This window comes from Poecilia reticulata, linkage group LG17 (assembly GCF_000633615.1).
Source record: "Poecilia reticulata strain Guanapo linkage group LG17, Guppy_female_1.0+MT, whole genome shotgun sequence".
NCBI classification, from domain to species: domain Eukaryota; kingdom Metazoa; phylum Chordata; class Actinopteri; order Cyprinodontiformes; family Poeciliidae; genus Poecilia; species Poecilia reticulata.
This window is the reverse complement of record NC_024347.1, coordinates 4,523,186-4,536,243: the sequence shown is the minus strand read 5'-3', so window position 1 is coordinate 4,536,243 and position 13,058 is coordinate 4,523,186. Positions and strand designations below refer to the sequence as shown.

The 13,058-nt window shown below is 38.1% G+C and overlaps 3 protein-coding genes across 4 annotated transcripts in view; 1 reads left to right on the top strand and 2 right to left on the bottom strand.

Moving 5' to 3' along the window:
* aldh9a1b (aldehyde dehydrogenase 9 family, member A1b) overlaps positions 1–1,837 on the top strand; it is a 6,850-nt gene extending 5,013 nt beyond the window's left edge. The window contains exons 10-11 of the mRNA XM_008433198.1: positions 164–276; positions 1,251–1,837. Of these exons, the coding sequence (XP_008431420.1) occupies positions 164–276; positions 1,251–1,345 (208 nt within the window). The 3' untranslated portion in view covers positions 1,346–1,837. The remainder of the gene's footprint in view (positions 1–163; positions 277–1,250) is intronic.
* Positions 1,492–6,303, bottom strand: zte38 (zebrafish testis-expressed 38). Of its 2 annotated transcripts, none has more exons than XM_008433199.2 (12): positions 5,632–6,303; positions 4,982–5,126; positions 4,754–4,817; positions 4,622–4,658; positions 4,512–4,532; positions 4,384–4,410; positions 4,243–4,310; positions 3,998–4,146; positions 2,771–2,991; positions 2,615–2,648; positions 2,472–2,512; positions 1,492–1,899 (listed from the first exon to the last, which is right to left on the bottom strand). In XM_008433199.2, the coding sequence occupies exons 1-12, from the start codon at positions 5,680–5,682 to the stop codon at positions 1,852–1,854; spliced, it is 906 nt and encodes a 301-aa protein (XP_008431421.1). In that variant the 5' UTR covers positions 5,683–6,303; the 3' UTR covers positions 1,492–1,851. The 2 variants fall into 2 exon arrangements, with proteins under 2 accessions (XP_008431421.1, XP_008431422.1); XM_008433200.2 differs by having other exon boundaries at positions 1,492–1,896.
* A 168-nt stretch (positions 6,304–6,471) lies between these two features.
* On the bottom strand, positions 6,472–9,378 carry prdx1 (peroxiredoxin 1). The gene is made up of 6 exons (XM_008433197.2): positions 9,271–9,378; positions 7,879–7,995; positions 7,591–7,744; positions 7,386–7,508; positions 7,036–7,166; positions 6,472–6,918 (listed from the first exon to the last, which is right to left on the bottom strand). Exons 2-6 carry the CDS (start codon positions 7,982–7,984, stop codon positions 6,836–6,838), a joined length of 597 nt encoding a protein of 198 aa, XP_008431419.1. The 5' UTR covers positions 7,985–7,995; positions 9,271–9,378; the 3' UTR covers positions 6,472–6,835.
* Between the last annotated feature and the right edge of the window lie 3,680 nt (positions 9,379–13,058).

Here is a 13,058-nt window from a genome sequence, read left to right as displayed (position 1 = left end):
TATATATATATATATATACACATACATACAAAAACAAAACAGAGAAGAGAAGTATCAGGAAAACCGACGTCACATAGTCACCGTTTCAGTTTCTATTCATGTCGTTTTGGACGCCTAAACATTTTTATTTATTCTTTTTATCGTACTTTGTTGCGTGACCCAGGGATGTGACCCGAGCCCATCGTGTGGTGGAACAGCTCAAGGCCGGTTCCTGTTTCATCAACAACTACAACATCACTCCTGTGGAGGTTCCATTCGGAGGCTTCAAAATGTCAGGTGCAGTCAGAACGAGTGTTTTCTAAGGGACCAGGGGCCCAACGTCATGTACAAATTACAACATTGTGTCTGTTTTTTTTTTTTGTTGTTTTTTTTTTTTACGTCTTCCTTACAGAAACTATCACCGGTCTTTGCTTTAAAATCAAAATGTGCAAAAGGTGCAACTACACACTGCAAAAACAGAAAATCTTATCAAGTAATTTTGGTTTAGTTTCTAGTGCAACTTTCTCAGTTCTGTCTTCTTTCAGGTGTGTTAACTTACAAGTAACTTTTCAACAAGACAAAGGAGCTTGTCTTATATCAATAATTCCCTAACATTGATGAAAAAGTATTTGTTGTAAGTGAAATAAAATGCCATGGGGAAAAAAATTCACGTTTTAAGCTAAAATGTTTTGTGCCACTGACATTTTATTTAACTTATAACTAATACTTTGACATCAATATTAAGGAATTATTGTCTTAAAACAAACAAACTTTATTGTTTTAAGACAATAAAAGTTATTTGTAAGTTAGTTTAATTTCAACTGCACTAAGGTATTTGCCCTTGAAACTAGACCAACAATCTTGCCAAGCTTTTTTATTGTTGCAGTGTAAAATGAAGTTTACAACAGCTTTTCCAAATAAAAAGCTGTGAAATGTTTATTTGTATCCAGTGGTTATTTTGTACAATCATCTTTTAATACATACATCTTCATGATGTAGTCTGTTAGTCTACCATATAAAAATGCACTGAAATTTGTTTGCAACTTGACAAATATGAAATTTCAAACAATATCAGCACTTTTAAATCCTACGGAGGACAATTGGAGCCACTAATCCTCCTCTGACTAATTACTATTCTGAACTTTTGTTGTCAGAATTCTGAAATTAAAGTCATAATTGTTCCTTTTTAATTTTTTTTTCCAGTGGTCCTAATCTTGTAAAGTCTTGTGTTCCTCCCCATTCTCAGCATTTCGTACCCTTACATCCACCAGGTATCGGGCGGGAGAACGGCCAGGTGACCGTGGAGTTCTACTCCCAGCTCAAGACCGTGTTTGTGGAGATGGGAGACGTGGACAGCCTGTTTTAGAGAGCCGACCGGAGGAAGCAACCTGAGCCAGAGACTGAAGGAGGTGCAGAGGACCGGACTGGACCGGACCAAACCGGCCATCAGCCATCACTCAAGAGGGAGAAAAAAAAAAAAATCAAATATGAATACAGACAAACAAGCCTTGATTGATGAGAATCATGTCGTTTAATATAAATCTTCAAGATTTACATGTTTCCAACACCACAAACGTATACTAAATAATAATAAATACCACCACATTTTACAAACTCTTACCATAAACACTACAATCGAGCTTTATTTCTCTGTTCTCCTCTCAGTCCAAATTTTTTTTAACCAACTTCAAATCAGAAGAAATTGAACACATTTCTAACTTCTATGTAATAAGCCGCCTTTAAAAACAAATTTCATACCAAAAATGTGTAACAATGAATTGTTTGTTTCTTTCATACACAGCTGACTGTAACTTGAACAATGTTTGTAAATGTCACACTAATAAACTGGTAGTGCTGTGCTGGTCTCCCGGCCTAATTTCTCCTCTTCTTTCTCGCCACAGATTTCGGAGCAGCTTTCTTCTAACCGACAGACAGAAAAATTACAAAGTTTTACACCTTACAGTGCAGTATGCAACGTTTATGAAAAAATATACTTTTTAAACAGTTTTGTAAAAACTATCACTATGTCGTGACAGTATGCTATAACATGAATAATCTGTGAAAAAAATCAAATCGAGCTCCTCTGCCTTCTTCCACTCCTATCTAGAAACAACCAATCAGAGCCAGGAGGCGGGGCTTAGCACTCTCAATCACACTGATCACTCCCCCCACCTACTCTGGTTTTCCTGTAAGGGTAAGTTGCTTTTCTGTCATTAACACATTGAGCAGTGAGTACATCAGTTGATTGACGGCACTGAGCCCCTCCTCCTGGCTTTGATTGGTTGTTTTTGATCTAGAAATGGCAACAGTAGCTCATGGAGGAGATCAATCTTTTCACAGATTATCAGTCTCAACACGCTGACAGTTTTAACAAATTTGTAAAAAAACAAATAAATTTTTTATAAAGTCATATACTGCAGGTTTAATCATAACTCAAGTGAAGCTCTGAATATTAGGTTTTGCTTCTGAAGCCTCTCCATGTCATGTTGTACCTTAGTCAGTGGCCTGCTGGGTTTCTTGAACTGCGCAGACTCTGTTTAAAATAAAGTTAGCACACTTTATTTTAGAACGTTCAAAAAATGTCAAAAATACAAGAAAATTGTTGAAATGACTTTATTTAGACAGAAACACCTACCGTCTTCAGAAGGAGGATCTTCAACGCCTTTTCTCTGAAGAGGATTATGTAAAAACAGCAAAGGAAACACAACCAAAATAAAAAAAGTTTATTTTAAAAAATGACAGGAAGTAAATAATGAATGATGGACCAGCAGAGTCTCCGGTCTAAACCCACCTTGATTGCCTCTTTCCTCAGGGAAACCCGCACAGGTTCCTTCAGATAGTTTCCTTCCTGCAGTTTTTTCACGTGGCCTTGCTCCACAGACACTCGGACCCTCAGGGAGTGGTAGGTTGTGTGCACTTGGCCCACTTTGAAGTGCACTGGAACCCCTTGAAACCACAGCCGGTCGTGCACCCCCTCCTGGAAGCCTGGTGGTTGGTAGTCTGCAGGGGTAACTTTAAGAAGCGAAGCAAATGAAGTCAGAAAGCGAATAACTTCCATCTACTGGTGTGCTTGGGTTGTGCTTAGAAAGGACAAGAACTAGTCAAAGTAACAGAAATGAAAAGAGTTGCTTTATGGCCTGCTTTTCTGTCCAACATGAGCTGCATATTTCCTGTGACCGTACTATTACGCAATTTGATATTTCAAAAATGAATTTGCTTAATGGAAACACATAGTTGTTTTTCAATAAAACGTTTTGGTGCAGGGATGAGGTCTGTGTTTTTGTTTTTTTGGCCTTATCAAAATTGGTTTATTTCATAAAATTGCAAAACTACAAAACTCTCCCTCTACTTCAAACTGTCGCGTCTGGCTTTACTCAACTCCTGAGAGCAGCTCAGCGTCCAGTAACCATCTAATGTTTTACATAGTTACATAGCATAAATATCTATATAAAAGCCTTATTCCGAAGGCGTGGTGGCTTTTATTTTGCCGTCGCAGTGCGCCGCGATCAATTACACGTAGAGAAAACCCTGCCATATTAATGACGATACATGGTGAATCAATAGAAAAAAGAAAAACGTCAAACTTTTCAAAGAACCACAGATTTTTTTTTCTTCTATTTTTAGGTTTACAATTTTTTCTTTATGGGATGTTGATACTTATGGAACATTACATAGAAAAATAGCTTACAGGCTCCAACATACTGACAAGAAAATTTTATCTAAGAAAAATATTACATGTACCTTTAGTGTCATTCTGTTGTATAAATTCAGTGAGATTATTTAATCAGAAAACTGAACTATTATTACAGCTGGATTAAAAAAAAAAAAAAGTTGATTCTCTCCCATGTGTAGCCAAAGTTACTAAGAGCCATTGTTGAAGGTCCAGGAAGCCACTCGCAGCTCCAGAACTGCAGGTTGAAGACCCGTGGTTAACACAAGGGGCAGCCGTTATTTCTCCATGTCTTCAGCAGCATTCTGCTTTAGGAGTTAATCACACTGAAACGGTTCGGCGTCTTACCGTCATCGTAGTAGTAGAGCTTCATGGTGAGGTAGACATTGCTGGGGAGGGCGTCCAGGTTCTGCAGCAGCAGGAAGAGCTTCCTGATGAGCAGCACAGAGGCTCTCTTGGTGTCCTCCAGTGCCACCTGCATCCCCATCGCATTGTTCCTGAGGTTTCATGAAGGATTTACCAACCTTTTATTGAAGTCAGCTCATAAACGGCACGTATTTATTTATTTACTACAACAGGAAACCCATCCCCACCTGACTATGTCCATTTCTGGTCCCTTTTCAGTGTATCTGAAGTTGAACTGGTAGGACTCGATGATGCACTGCAAGTTAAACAATGCAAACTTAATGTTTCTGATTGACACATCACATTATTAAGTGTGTTATACAACTTACGTTACGGTCCTTTGGATCAGTGTAAACCTAGATTTTGCCCCGCACCCAAAAAAATGGAAATTGTTAACATTTTACGCCAACTATCACGTCAAATCTACATATTGCTTCAGTAATTACAAGGTACTCACCCCAATGCATATAATCTGGAGCTGTTATAAGAAAACGTGGAACAATAATAATAAAAAAGGGGAAGAAATTGGCTGTTTTAATTCTAAAGGTAGTAGAGGACAGGACTTACATACTGTTTCTCTAATGCGTCAAAACAGCCCATCATCCTAAAGAAACCATACGCAAGGACAAAAATGTAATTATCATTGGGAGAGATAACGACAGCTTTCTTTCAGATCTACCTATTTAAAACGAAATTTACCATTTCACAATTTTGTTGGCGCCGGGAGTGTTGCTGTTCTCACGCAAAACCTTGATGCACAAATCTAGTAAGACAGACATCTATTTTTAGAGTATAAGATATCAAAACATTTGTTTCCAACACATTGCTGTAAGATAACGTTATAATTTGAGGTCATTGCAGGGAGTCCGTAAAGAAGGCAAATTATGGGGAGATTTTCTGGAATTTTCTGCACTGCATCTTGCTCACCTTCAAGATACCTGGATCGGTAGGCACACTCTGGAAAAATCCCTCTCAGGTAGGTGATGGAAGAGACTGCGATGGCCATCATCCTCTTGACAAAGACCAGAGACTCTTGTTTGGTTTTTAAGTCATTGATGAATAATCCGGTCCACTTGAAAAGTGAACAAAGAAAAAGAAAAAAAGCCGTGGATATGAAATACAGGTGCACCTCTGCAAATTAGAATATCAGCAACAAAAATCACAAATTTCAATAAAACTAGGTGTTAAATATCCTGCTTTTGGTGTAAAATAATCTAGTGGAGGTTTAAAGAGTCTAGGTAATTGTAGTTTTTAAAGTGCAGCAGATTAAAGATGCTCAAGGTAGAGAAGAAAATAGGTGTATTTGCCCGTTACCTTCGACTTTATTTTATTTTTTACTTTGAGAAACTAGATAAAGGCTTGAGTATATATTTCTGTGTCTACTGAATGTAAATAGTATATAAATTCGTGTCCTCATTTATTGAAGTAAACTTCGACAAGCTAATAATGGGTGTGTTCTCTATCTTATGAACAAATAATGACGTCAGTTACATTCGATATGCCATTCACTAACGCATTTTGAGCAAACAAAGACATATTTTCGGTGTTAGCTTGTATGGAATGTGTCGTTTCCAAACCTCAGTAGTTTCCTCTTTGTTTCCTCTCAGACGCATTTTCCCAGACGCCATTTTTACCCCTTCTTCCTGCGTCTAACCGTGGTTAGCCGAGTCACTTCCAACGGTTAAATTAGCTAGCGAAGACGCCGAAAAAGCTAAAAAATATATGTAAATATATCCAAAAAAACAACGATTTTCTTCTTTCGAAGTTAGTGTGATGTCTCGAATTTTGAGTACGCTCTAAGACGAAATTTTGTAACCAAGCCCGCAGCTCTTCCAGTCAACTAACGATAAGCTTTAATTAGCAATTTTCCCGCCGTAGACGAGAAAAGACACTATGATAAAATGGTCACAAATTCACATTTACCGTCATAACTATTTTTATTTTATTTTTTTATCTGAACTCGGGAGTGACGGGTTAAAGATTTTAATTTCAAACAAAAAAAATCTAATTTAACTTAGAGCAAAATAGGTGAAAATTCTGAATTTACTGTAAAATTTTAACCTGCATTGTTCCAACAAGACAATTMTCTTATGCAAGTCTTGAATGGATTAAGTCAACATTAAACTTCTGCGGTAGCCCTACCAAAGAAATACAACATATTTTTTAATTCTAATCCTGTAAATGTTCATTAGAATTTTTCTTCCTAATCAATCCAAACAGGAGAATACCAGTATTTCAAATATATATCTGTGTGTTCATCCTTATGTATAAATATAAATAATTGCGTTTGATTCATCTTTACAAATTATTGTATACAGAGAAAATTCAAATGCCTACTTAATTTTACAATTTATTTAAATTCGAGGGTTTTCAGAAATTGTGACAGTTTTGTTGATGAACATGAAAACATCACCATATAAGTGAAACACATAATTTATTCAGGTGAAATAAGAATTTTGTTCAGAGTATAGAAAAAACAAAACAAAAACAGGGCCACATTTTGAGCACAGATGGGCTCGCCTTTGCTCCAATGAAAACGTTTGTGAGCTCCTTTGTATGTACCACTAATGATCGACTGCTCAGTTACCTGTCAAAAACTGACTACAGTATAAAATAGCTACCACAGCATAATTACTGTCCTTTGGTCCTAGGGCCACAGTTTACACAGACATAGTACACACACTTTATGATGACGACATAGCTCTGACTCAAACATTATTGGACGTGCTATCACAAAATGAAATCTGCTAGAGCAGGCAGCAGACTGTGGTCTTGAGTTTATTACTGCTTGGAGAAGAAATCTTTGCTTTTCTGCACGTCTGGCTTGATGGTGTCACTTCCTGGTTTCCAGCCAGCTGGACAGACTGAACAGATAAACAAGTAATGAGCCCAGGCAGATAGATTAAAGATAAAAGAGGTTCCAGAAAGGAAGCGTGTACAATTTCAAAAGAAAGTGGCAAAAACAGAAGCAACACACCAACCTTCTCCATGTTTGTCTGTGAACTGAAATGCTTGAACCAAACGCAAGGTCTCCTCAACGGAGCGTCCAACTGGGAGGTCGTTGATGGTGATCTGTCTCAGGATACCCTTGTCATCAATGATGAACAGACCCCTAGAATACAGGAAATGTATATGAATCGTGTGGATTTTAGGATCAATTCACAACAAATTACAACAAATGCCACATCAGGTTCAATGAAACTGGTTCGATTAAAAATCAGCCAAAAGTAAAGCAGGCGAAAGCTGGGAAGTCAATTGTGACCTTTAGTAATCGGAAAGCATTTTGAGATTGGTGCATAGACCAGAGGGCAAAACCTAACATCTGCCCCACCTGTAGGCGATGCCTTCATCCTCCTTCAGGACACCGTAGTCTGTGGAGATGGTGCGCCGCGTGTCAGACACAAGTGGGATCTTCATGGCACCCAGACCGCCCTGTTTACGTGGTGTGTTTGTCCTTAAAACGACAAAACAGGAAATTTTTAAGCACTCACGATACATAGTCGTCGAGAATGCAAAAACAAAGGATTGTTGAATACCATGCAAAATGGGAGAAGTGAGAGTCTACAGAGGCAGCGATGACTTCGCAGCCAATCTTCCTAAACTCCTCAGCAGCGTCGCTAAAAGCGATGATCTCGGTGGGACACACGAACGTGAAGTCCAGCGGATAAAAGAAGAAGACGACATACTTTCCTGTGCAGAGAGGAAATAAGACAAGATTATTTTTGTACCTCTAAGCAGGGAGTGGGGGAATAAATTCAGATGTCAATAGGAAGAGTCTGTTAAAAAAATAAAAACCATTTCCTGCAGCGAAGGAAAGATCTTACCTCTATAATCTGACAGCTTCAGGTCCTGGAACTGTCCATCTGGCATCACCGCTTTAGCCAAGAAGTCTGGGGCCAGTTTTCCAATCTTTGCGTTGCCTGCAGCCATCTTCAGTCAGACTGAGAAGGAAATGGCAGAGTGTCACACACACCCTCTCTGAAAACTTACAGCTGCCTATTGTTTATTTTATAAAAGGAATGTCTAATATAAATATGAGCCCACTTGCGCAACTCATGCAATAAAAATAATTTTTGTTTACAATTTAAGTCTGGGAAATTGTTCACATGGCTACACTAATGTTAAATATTTTTATTTCATTACATTTTTCAGGGTTCCACTTCATACACATTTTCAATACAGTTCCAGATGAAAAATTATTTATGTTCTCAAAGATTAAAAAAAAAAAAAAAAAACATTTCAAATAGTATTCAAAGTTTTTTTTTCTTGTTCACTTTCAACTATAAACAAAATCCTACTTGATTATTTTACTGAGGTTAGACAGAATCTGTAAAGCATGAGTGGAGGAAATGCTGATAATACAAAGCAATACATCCTGTTTCTTGCTCCGTATTTCTTCTACATGTGAAAAATAATTAAATTAAATTCCAGACTTTTCTGCTTGTTGAACACAACGACAGTTATTTGCAAATGTTCATGTCAGCCATTCTCACACCTGACTTTAGGTACCTCATTACATTTCCCTTTGGGGTTAATTAAGTATTTTTTAATTTGAACTCAATTTAATGTGCGAAAAATGCTAACAGATTTGAGAAATCTAAATGTATATTGACATAATTATATTGCGCAGCATCAAATCTGATCATTCACCGAGAGCCAAAAGCCTCAGACAAGGTAATTGCGCATAATATCTTACAATAAATTACTCGGGCTGTTATGCACAGAAAGCAGCAGTCAGTTGGGATCTTTCGAAACATATCCCATGACCACTTCTCTTCTTTCACAGGTGTTTCCGTATATGAATAAATAAAACTTATTTTTTCCCATCGTGCTTTCGTCGACGAGCGCGTGGCGCTTATGAAAAACAACCCTTTACGAACAGAAATGTAGGTATTTACCTGGTTAACGGAAGTACATTCAAAAATGACTAAAAAGAAAACCCGATTTCAGATAAATACTTCAATGTCGGACAGAAAATACTGATTAAGCCAACTCTTGTCACACTGGATTTACAGACGACCGTCCCGTTTTCTGATTTTAAAAAAAGAGGAAAACACTTGTTGAATGCTTCAAAAACACGAATGAGAACGCCCTGATCTTTAAGCCCCGCGAATTGGAAGTTTAAAACAAAAAACACTACTCCAAAACAACACATATATAGAGAAAAGTTGTCATTTTCTTTTCTTTCTTTTCTTTCTTTTTTTTTAAACACCTACCTTTTGTAAAATTTCTCCTCGCATCCACAACCGTAGAGTGCAGCGGCTGGCTTTGTCGACTGGATTTATATACCTTCACCAAAATCTCGCGATACTTTTACCAAACAACGAGACGCATCTCCTCAGTTCACTTCTCCAGTCCTGACCACGCCACAATGTAGCATGACTTTGCACTTTCCAAACCTCCCCCTTTCTGGGAATGTAAGTTACTCGAAGGAAAACGTCGAGGAAACCTTCAGAAGAAGTGTTAAATAACCGTTTTATGCAATTTGTCTATTCTTACGAGTCGCTTTCGAAAATATATTTATTGACATAATTATCCAAAACATAAGACGTATTTTTTTTTCGAGGTTCATTCTTCCGCAAAGAAACCAGGAAAGGGTCTTTGAGTCAAGAGGTTGGTTGCCACGTAACTCAACCCAATTCAGAGTACATCCTTATCACCATGAACCAGCAATAAAAACAATCTGTATTTTATGGTATATACCTTCATTGAATTTCCTTCAAAATCTGCACTTCATACAAAAGATCTTGTTTGAGTTCACAAAGCAGCCATGTTTCATATGAGACAAAAACTAGGCTATTTAACACAGAGTAACAGATTATGTTTAATCCTGTCAAAGTAAGGCCTAAGAACTTACTAGCACCGTAAGTGGATGCGAGGAGAAATTCCATATGTAAATTGTGTTCTTTTTTTTAAGTCATTTTTTTCTAGTATCACCTCTTAAGTTGAGAAAAAGAGAATAATGGGGTTCGCATATTTAAGAGAGACTTTCATTTTGTGTGACGTAATTCTGCAATTGAAATGTTTCAAAAAAGAAGATAGAAGTTAAACGTAAAATAGATTATGGAATTAATTCTGCGTCAAAACAGGTAATGCGATTGCCTATTATATAACTAAATGCCACATGCAAAACCATTATTGCCTATTATCATACTACATATATTAGGCTACATTACATAGACAACAGTGACATGAAATGTGTGTTCGGAAGAGTCAAAGATAAACTTTTAATCCTTAGAGTTTGCTCCAGCTGTTAAACATGAAAAAAAAAATACTTAGATGAAACTTCCTCCTTTCTTTAAACTTGTGTTGCAACATTGTGTGCTTTTAATCAGTTCGCTTCAAAAGGGATTTTTCTCTCTCATTTCCTCTTCACATGCCGCTGATTTGTTTACTCAGTGAATAAGCGGAGGGACGCCTCACATCTTTGTCTGCACACTTTTCACAATGGAGGCAGTTTCTGGTGGTTAGTGAAAACGGAAGTTAAACTAACAACTGGCTGTCTGGTTATGACATGTGTCGCATCAATTTCTTTATTTGGCTTGGCAAGATATTAACCTGGTTTCAAACTGTTTGTCAAATAGGTGTGGATTTTATAGAACCCTGGATAAAAACATGAGCAAAAATCCTGCTGACGTGTGTTTGAGAGCTGTGCTTCTTAATCAATATTCTATATACCAGGATAACAAAAGTGGAACCTCTGAGGTATTGCATATTGCACTGTATTTTGCATAATCTCTCGTGATTTAACAGTATGTAGTTGAAGATTTTACTAAGTCATTTTATAAACCGCAAACTAAACTGACTATTTACGTTCTTCTGCATGTTTGTTCTGTCCCCTACATGGCTTGTGACAAACCTCACCTTATGACCTTTTAACTGTATTCAGTTCAGTGGCTGTATTCTTGCCACTGAACTGGCATTAAGACTTAAGGAACTCAATTACACATGAAGAGCAAGAACACATATATTTTTAAAAAAGGCAGAAATTCAAAACAAAATAGTTTTTTGTAGTCTTGACTCATATCAATCTGTTTTACCTAAGGAAACAGGAGTTTTTCAAAGCTTAAGCAGCCTCCTCGCCTTCCTCCATCGTCTTTGTCATAGATTGTATTTGCACACCGTTGCCATAGGAGACATCTCATCAAGGGCCAGATAAGAGGGTCGGCACATAATAACCTCCTTTTAGATGCACCATTGTAGGCTCAGGATCAAACACTGTCCTGTGTTCATCTCCCGTCTCACAATATCCCCGTAATTAGTGAATACGCTCAACGGCTGATTCTGAAGCTGCTGGATGTTTGAAGGGCCCCTCAGGGGCCCATTGTCTTGGTTTCAATGAGCCCTCAGGAATAACAACAAAGTTGCATCAGAGATACGGTGGGGGACTGTAAAACTGCTAGAAATGTGATGAGTCTCTTCCACCAGACGTAAACACAGTGATGACAGTGATATCACTGCTATGTAGCTGTGACGTGTTTTTCTTCATCAACAAAAGGTTTGCAGTCATATAAAAATTAGAACACCATTAAATGTTCAGTTTTTTACTGAGAAATGTAACCAACAAAACATCTTTCAAAGAGGCAGTATCATGTATTTCCAAGGCCATTTTATAGCACAATCAAGTAAATACGTTACCTTCATTTGTTATAAAAACACTATCGCATATGACTTTAAAAAATTTTACTTTGCAATGCAACGCCTTGAAATCGGGCTTCTGTCTCTTTAAAAACTGCTCCTCTTTCTGAAACTCTGCCTTCAGCCATCACAACATGGCTCCTCTATTAACCCTGCAACACTGTTCACTGCAGTTCCACCAGGTGTTTGCTAATTTCTGCTGACTAGTCTGAAGGAGTCGGGTGGGCAGAGTTGTGGGAAAGGGTTGCTCTGTGAGACAGAAGCTTGGAAAGTGCAGCAGAGAGGAGAAGGTGGCTCTAGGTCCACTCAAGCGTTTTGAGCAACTGAATGGTTTCCACGGGAGATTAAAGGATTCTCAACCTCTGGCAGTCCTTGGTGGATTCTCTGCTATGTTTTGGGCCATTGTCATGTTTCTGAGCCCAACTCTGCTTCTGTTTTATTGTATTATTTTTGTTTGTTTTACAGATGGTTTCACGTTTTGCTCAAGCACTCTCTGAAACATAGAACTCACGTTGGATTCAATGGAAGTGAGTTGTCAAAGAATCCCTAAACCAGGATTCTTACAGCTGTGATTCACTGTTGGTTTGTTGTTTGATTTCTCTCCTCTATTCTTGGGTACACATGAATCAGCTGGGGACTCATCTATCTAAAGGACGTTGCTCCAGAACTCTTGACCTTTGTCTATTTTCTCTCTGGCAAACCTGGGTCTGACCTTCATGTTTTCTTGGACAGCGGACTGTCCAGTCCCTTTCTGGTTGTACAGGCAGGCACTTTCAGATCAACAGGAACAAGAGCCTGTTTTAGGTTCTGTGACGATATTTCTCGGAGACTTCATTCGGCACATTGCATTCTGCTTCCAGGGTGAACTTGCTTGGACAATCAGACCTGGGCTTGTTGGCAACTATTTCAAATGTCCTTCACATTTAAACTATTTTCGGAACAACATAAGGTCTCCTTTTGAAATTTTTAGATCTGTAGCCAGCCACAAGCTTCTGCCACCACCATCTTCCTGAAACTCTTACCATCTCTTTTGAGCTCACTGTGACACCGCAGTGCTGTGAGGCTAATGGCCCAAACCAAGATGGGTTCTTGATGAGCTGTTTGGTCTGAGGGTTGATTGTTCTCTCTGTGATACAGAAGGTTCTCTCTGGATACTCCCGTTTTCTGTCACAGTCTGAAAACAATTTTGTCGTTTGGAATTTCTACATATAAATAACAACTTAAAAATTTATGATTATTTATTGTCAGGTGTGTCTGTGTTTCCCTTTGATGGGCTGGTGACCTGTCCAAGCTGTATCATGCCCATGGCAAACTAGACCTTGCGACCTTTAAAAGTATCTTGTGGGGATGGAAAACAAATGGATGG